General features: G+C 29.7%; 2 protein-coding genes across 3 annotated transcripts in view; one reads left to right on the top strand and one right to left on the bottom strand.

Moving 5' to 3' along the window:
* LOC115232881 (ribosomal protein S6 kinase beta-1-like) overlaps positions 1-2,024 on the top strand; it is a 2,650-nt gene extending 626 nt beyond the window's left edge. The window contains exons 3-4 of the mRNA XM_029803030.1: positions 587-627; positions 707-2,024. Of these exons, the coding sequence (XP_029658890.1) occupies positions 587-627; positions 707-1,958 (1,293 nt within the window). The 3' untranslated portion in view covers positions 1,959-2,024. The remainder of the gene's footprint in view (positions 1-586; positions 628-706) is intronic.
* A 2,073-nt stretch (positions 2,025-4,097) lies between these two features.
* LOC115232882 (corepressor interacting with RBPJ 1) lies at positions 4,098-6,974 on the bottom strand. Of its 2 annotated transcripts, none has more exons than XM_029803031.1 (6): positions 6,750-6,974; positions 5,946-6,040; positions 5,637-5,887; positions 5,186-5,315; positions 4,853-4,984; positions 4,098-4,655 (listed from the first exon to the last, which is right to left on the bottom strand). In XM_029803031.1, exons 1-6 carry the CDS (start codon positions 6,819-6,821, stop codon positions 4,250-4,252), a joined length of 1,086 nt encoding a protein of 361 aa, XP_029658891.1. In that variant the 5' UTR covers positions 6,822-6,974; the 3' UTR covers positions 4,098-4,249. The 2 variants fall into 2 exon arrangements, with proteins under 2 accessions (XP_029658891.1, XP_029658893.1); XM_029803033.1 differs by having other exon boundaries at positions 6,901-6,964.
* Positions 6,975-7,732: the final 758 nt, after the last annotated feature.

The raw sequence follows: 7,732 nt of genomic DNA, 5'->3' as shown, positions 1-7,732 counted from the left end.
TATATGTATACGAGCTATGTCAAAGAAAGAAACTGTTCTAAAAAAAATTATTGAGAGAAAAGCTCTTAAATGGAACAAATAAATTTATTTTATTGAAATTTTATAAAAAAAGTTTTAAATTACTCTCCTAGATTATCAATATAGACTTGAACTTTAATTATAAGTCGCATTGTCTAGAGATAAATTTTCTTGAAAACATTTAATTGTATGTTGAATCACTGACTTATGTAAAGTATGTCTCCAAACTTCTTGAACTGATTTTGCATGAAATGATACAAATTTGATTGAAAGTAATGTTCAATAATAAATGCATGCATTTCTGGAGAAAACCTAATGTTTATATTTATACATTTATAACATAATATATACTGACTATTTAAAATGTGAAAATTGGAACTCTAACACAAACGAGTAGATACATCAATACTGCCATTGGTTTGAATATTCTATCTCAGTTTTTGGTATTTTTATGAGATTTTTAAATTCCTGATTCTTTTTTTATACACACGTGTGTGTGTGCGTGCGCGCGCGCGTGCGTGTGTGTGTATGGTATGTGTATACATAATATAAATATATTTATTCTTAGGAGGAATATAATCATGCTGCGACTGTAAGCACTATATTAGAGTAAGTATTTTGGTTGCATGATTTTAGAATAAATGCTTTTTTTAGTCATTAAAATGTAGAGTTATTGAATTACTTTCAGATCTGAAAATTTGGAGAGAGTTCAATTGTCTGAACAGAATGTAAATCCTGGTCAAGAAAAAGCTGGTCCACAGGATTTTGAATTATGCAAAATCTTAGGAGAAGGTGGCTATGGGAAGGTCTTCCAAGTTAGAAAAGTTACTGGAAAAGATAAAGGCAGTATTTTTGCTATGAAAGTACTGCGTAAAGCATCCATTATACGAAATCAGAAAGATACTGCTCATACTAAAGCTGAGAGAAATATCTTGGAAGCTGTAAAACATCCATTTATTGTGAATCTTATGTATGCTTTCCAAACTGGTGGCAAACTATATTTGATCTTGGAATATCTGTGTGGTGGTGAACTTTTCACATACCTCGATCGAGAAGGTATTTTCTTAGAGGACACAGCCTGCTTTTATTTATCTGAAATTATACTGGCACTGCAACATCTTCACAATCAGGGAATTATATACAGAGACTTGAAACCAGAGAACATTTTATTGGATGCTGAAGGTCATGTTAAGTTAACAGATTTTGGTCTTTGCAAGGAACATATACAAGAAGGAACAGTGACGCACACATTTTGTGGAACGATAGAATACATGGCCCCGGAAATTTTAACTCGGAGCGGTCATGGTAAAGCAGTGGATTGGTGGAGTTTAGGTCCGCCATTCACTGGTGATGATAGAAGAAAAACTATCGAAAAAATTTTACGAGGAAAACTAAGTCTTCCACAGTACTTAACACCGGACGCCCGAGATCTTATACGAAAACTCTTGAAGAGGCAAGTTGTTCAAAGATTGGGCTCCGGTCTGGAAGACGCCGAGCAAATTAAGAACCATAACTTTTTCAAGCATATCAATTGGCAGGACGTAATCGCGCGGAAATTAGATCCGCCGTTTAAACCATCTTTGAAAAGCGCTGACGATACATCGCAATTTGACGAACAATTCACAGCGACCGTACCGGTTGATTCACCAGTTGAAAGTACACTCAGTGAATCTGCAAACATGATATTTCAGGGTTTCACATACGTGGCACCGAGTGTCCTGGAAGAAATGTATGCGCAACCGAAAGTCGTAAACGCTAGAAGCCCCCGTAGGACACTGTTGAACAATACTGGTTTTGGTGCAGCGACTGGTTCACACTGTGATGTTCATCTGCATCCATCGTTAGATTTTCAACAGCAGCATAGACAGCATATTATGGGGTCCAATAGCATAGAAGACGCTGAAATGGTGGATCTCGGCCAGCCACCAAATCATTTATAGTGCTGCAATGCTTTGTGCGCAAACTATCAACTTTCTGATGTGAATTATGAACGAAAGAAATATAGTCCATAAAGCTGTTGTATCGTTTACGCTAGCGTGCCTATAAACGATGAACAGCATTACATTTAGAGCACATATTATATATAGTAAAAAATAAACAATAAATTTGGGCGGCCTCTCTTCGATTTCGCGATATGTTTGCACATGCGACTTAGACTATTTCGTAATAGCCAAATGTTTGTTTGCAATGCAAGAAAGCGAATAATATATCTTTTTGTTATGTAAATATATGTCAAGAACAAGTATATTCGTTAGAAAACAAATTTATGGCATTAATGAAACATTTACGAGCGAAATGCAGTTCAAATCTAAAGATTATATTAATAGTAATGCAAATAATATCACAATCATAATAACACAATCATATCACTTATAATATAATTGGTTAGCAATAGAGTTTCAAATAGTGAAGATTTATATGTATAAAGGGACGAGTGCTTTAAAGAAATATTAGAATTAAAAAATATTACAGAAAAATTTCTTTCCAACGATTTTTCTTTCTTTTTTTATTTTTCTTTTTTGCATTTCAAGAACATATTGCATGATTGAATCTTTTTTTGTTTTCAAATCAAATCAATCTCTAAGTTTTTTAATTTTTAATGTTTCTGCACGTTTACAACCATTTTACTGCGAATAAAACACTTGTACTTTGGATGAAAATGTATTTTCTAATCTTTCTTGAGCAATTTTTTTTATGCGATAGATACAAAATATATATATATATATATAAAAGATAAGATTTGTATCAAGTCTTGTTAAAATAATTTTACATTCCGGTTTATGTATCCTAGACATTACAATGATTCATACTTATATATAACATAATTATTGGGAAATCTTACATAGGAGATTAGATCCGCTATTTTTTGTCCTGCAACTACATATTCAATGCAAATATATATTCAATTTATTATGTAAAGAGAAATCTGTTTTAATAAAAACAGAAAGAAAAACTACATTGAATAGAAATTTTACATTGTATCATATATGTAAGAATAAAGTCGATTTTTTTGTGATTCTATCTAAAGCAACTTTGTATATTGCATATTAAAGAACGGCATTTCTCTAATAGGATTAATCGTAATTGTTATATCATTTTCAGCGGTATGAAAAAGATGAAAAATGTTTCAATTGTAATATAATAAGTGTATTCTCTCGTTTTATCTATCTATACACATACTATACACACACAAAGGCTCATTGTTAAACATAATGAATTAATTATATATATAGCTGTCATCCAATATTATAATATTCCTAAAATTAATAGTATTGTATCACATTGAAAATGTAATTTATTTGCAAAAAATAATTAGGTGAACAGATTTCAAAATGCCCAAGTGTTCAAGGCCAATGTGGCTAACATTTTACACATTCACACGCGCGTGCGCGCACACACATACATACATATACACAATACAATAGTACATTACATATAAAAACATATATGCGAGACAGGATTGTTATTAAACTAACTATATTATAAAAACTATAAAAATGAAGTAAAAAAGATTATTATTTATGACGTTTTTGAATAATACGCGTTATATAAGAGAAAAGGAATTCAATTAAAATCTGTAATATACAAAATATATATGTACATTGCCAATGGTTCCATGTATCATCTTTGTGGAAAAGAGATATATTACATTATAATTATACACAATTGTAAGAATATTAATAACATGTTAATGCGCTTCATTGATTTGTAAAAATAAAGTGCATGCTATTGAAATAAAACTTATTAATGTTTGTACCACAAATGGTTATTAGAAATGTTTGTCATTGAATAAAATATTGTAATTAATTTACAATCTATTCCATTATAATATATACATATATGTGCAAATATTTAAATATTAACCCTTCCGCTGCGACGTGCTTAAATTGAAAACTGTTATGTGCAGAACAATAATCATACATATATATATCTATATATGTATATATATATATTATATATATATATTATATATATATATATATGGCTTATTGAGCTTAATGAGGACGCATATACATCTGTTTAAAAAAGAACTTTTCGAGCTATACATATACACGCCATTTGCAGCTAAAAGATCAATCTGTAATCTGCAGAACTTTTATTGTCTCAAAAATATATGAAATTAAATTGTGATATGCATTTCAAAATTAATAATATAAACACGCTTTTTTATTATTAATTATTTCATAACTACATGATACGTTTACATTTTATAATATTTTCAAGATTGTTGTTAATGAGCATGCTTTTTCTTTATTTTGTGTTGCAAATTGTCTTTGTTCTTATTTTCATTTTTAATTTTTCTTACTCTATCGTAGCGATTCTTATCTGTCTCATATTTGGTATTGCTATTCCTCTCTTTACGTTTGTATTTATGCACATCACTATTTCGTTTTTTTTTATGTTTATGAGTACACTTCTCTTTAGAGTCGGACTTTTTTCTCTTCTTCTTGCCTTTTCTAGAATGAGAATCTTTTGAATCGCTGGTAGTGCATGTGCTATTACTGTTGTTGTCGCTATCATTATTACTACTAGTATCACTGCTACTACTGCTAGATTTTATATTACAATTCACTTCTTTCTTCTTCAGATTTCTTGTTCTTTTCGTGCGATTTTTCTTTTCTAATAACTGTAGTTTCCTGTAATTCAATTATAAACATAAATAATCTTCTAATTTAATAAAATTTAAAAAATACTTATATTAAAGATATATTTTTAATTCCCAGATATTCTTATCATTAGTAAGAGAGTATATTATACATATATACTATGTATATATTATTATATGCTATGCATATATTACAACTATGTATATTATATAGTTCAATTAACTTACAATAATAATTTCTTTTTTTCTTTTTTCGATAAACATTTTAGAAAAGACAATTCTGACTGTTCTTCATCTTCAGAGATCATAGGGTGTTCATGTTCTGGAATTCGTAAATGCTGTTGTGCATCCAACACAGATCTGCAATACATATATATATATACAATATATAAAATAAATTAAATAATTTAATATCTATTTATACTCTATTAATCTGTTTCATAATTTAGGCTATTTATTTATTAAAACTTTTTTCTACATCATACACTTACAAATACATATAACATGCATGTAAATACATGTACACGCGCGCAAATAATATGTATTATAATGTAACATTACTTTTTTAGAGCCAAACCATCTTCTCGCATCTGTTGCACAAGTATCATAGTATCTGGAGCAGATGATACTTGCAAATTATTACTTGCCATTACAACACTCATTGCTTGACTATATAACGGACACTCCTTATCTAAAAATAATTTATTATTAAAGCTTGTTTTTTATTTTATATTTACAGCTCTTTAATGCAGTTACAAGATTACTATACTCAAGACTAATACAGAACTTTATAAATAAAATGGGGACTTATTTATTTGCTCCATAAATCTTTTCAGCAGCTTACTGAAGATGCGATGAGGGATAAGTATGAGATCAATTATCATTAAGTAAGCTATTTTGTCAATAACAGATAAAGCTTAAGACTCATTTGTTTAAAAAATAACTTGGTAATTTTCTAAAGAAGTAAAAAGTAATCTCATAATTCAATAAATTGTAAATATTATTAAATTACCTGTATTTATATGTCCCCATTTGTGACATTTGATACATCGTACATTCCTTACTTGTATACCAAAAGGTTGATCTCGTATCTCACTATCTCCTTTGCAATAACTTTCTCTTGGAGCATTATATTTCCGCTGCCACTCAAACTTGTATTCAGGTTCATTGTCTTCCTTCTCTCTTTCTTTTTTTGCTCCAGGAGGTGGTTCATACATGAAGTTCACACTAAGTTTATCCTTGCTTTCCTTGCTCAGCAATGCTCTGAAAAAAATTTTACTTTAGAAACCAGATTACTTATTATATAACATTGTAAACTTACTTATTATTATGAAGATCTTGTTCTTTCTCATATTGTACTCGCAGTTCTTCCTGCTTCTTCTTGTAAGCCTCTGCTTGCTGTTCTGCCATCCATACCTGACATAAAAAACATATATTTAACATAAAGGAATATATTCTGCTTATTATAAAATTATTTAAATATATAACAAAATCGCATACCTCAGCAGGATTTTTTAATTTTTTAATTTCTGTTGTAAAATATTTCTGAATATATATTATCTGTTATGCATAATAAAACCAATTGTTAAACTATCACATATTCAAAAACTATTTTACTTTTATAATTCAATACCAATATAAGATTGTTATTTATATTCTTTTTAAATTTTATTTGGAAACTTATTAAAGAGGTATTCCAAAAAGTTTTGAATTTATTACTACATAACTTATTTAACAAGTGGTATCACGATTAACAAATTAAGATTAATAAATTATAATATAAATATTAATTCTAATTAAAAACGAATATCAATAGTTACTCTTTATTTATTTATTTTTTTTTTATATTTCTTTTTATATTTTATATTATAAATTGGTCAATTTTTTTTCTTTCTCTCATACACATACACATATAATACAAAAAAGAATATCATGATTCAGATATGGAAATATAATAAATTTCAATAAAATGTGACTGCTAAATTATATGAAGAATCGATTTTTCAGTTAAAATTAAAATATTTTGTATGTTTATTATTTTAAAGTATAAGATATGACTTTTTTCACAGAGACTATATAAAAATATTTTCAGTTATAATAAAAAGATTATACTGCATTTTCATACTCGTTTTAAATTATCTCGTGATGCTGGATGAAAAAATTTCTTGCACATGTAATTGTTGAATCCTTTTCCCATTTTTAAACTATAATACTTTTCTTGCAATTTTATGAATACAGTTGCAAGTTGCAAGTTGCAATCTGTTGCAATCACATACTTTTACATATTATTCCTAGACCTAGACCCATGACCTCACAGCACAGACTTCTATATATTACTAGACTGCTAACTCCCTTATATACTGTACCAAAAAATTGACACCAAAAAGTATGTATAAAGCCCGTATCAGACTACGTATTGAAGATTGAAATTTGACCAATCAGGATAAAAGAAACTAAAATTTTCTTGTTCTGATTGGTCAAATTTCAACCTCAATGCATAGTCTGATACGTGCTTAAGGCCGGATTCACACCTTGGCAGAAAAGCAGAAAAGCAGAGGCCAATCAGAACTCGCGCTGAAAAAGCAAAATGTACTGCTTATTTTCCTTGGCAGAAAAGCAGAAAGCAGAAAAACAGAAGCCAATCAGAACTCGCGCTAAAAAAGCAGAATGTACTGCTTATTTTCAGCGCGAGTTCTGATTGGCCTCTGCTTTTCTGCTTTTCTGCCAAGGTGTAAATCCGGCCTAAGGGAGAATTCACACCTTGGCAGAAAAGCAGAAACCAATCAGAACTCGTGCTAGAAAAGCAGAAGCCAATCAGAATTCTTGTATAAAGCCCGTATCAGACTACGTATTGAAGATTGAAATTTGACCAATCAGGATAAAAGAAACTAAAATTTTCTTGTTCTGATTGGTCAAATTTCAACCTCAATGCATAGTCTGATACGTGCTTAAGGCCGGATTCACACCTTGGCAGAAAAGCAGAAAAGCAGAGGCCAATCAGAACTCGCGCTGAAAATAAGCAGTACATTCTGCTTTTTTAGCGCGAGTTCTGATTGGCTTCTGTTTTTCTGCTTTCTGCTTTTCTGCCAAGGTGTGAATCCGGCCTTA

The sequence above is a fragment of the Formica exsecta genome, unplaced genomic scaffold (genome assembly GCF_003651465.1).
Source record: "Formica exsecta isolate Colony F162 unplaced genomic scaffold, ASM365146v1 scaffold150, whole genome shotgun sequence".
In the NCBI taxonomy this organism is placed as follows: domain Eukaryota; kingdom Metazoa; phylum Arthropoda; class Insecta; order Hymenoptera; family Formicidae; genus Formica; species Formica exsecta.
This window is presented reverse-complemented; position numbering and strand designations above follow the sequence as displayed.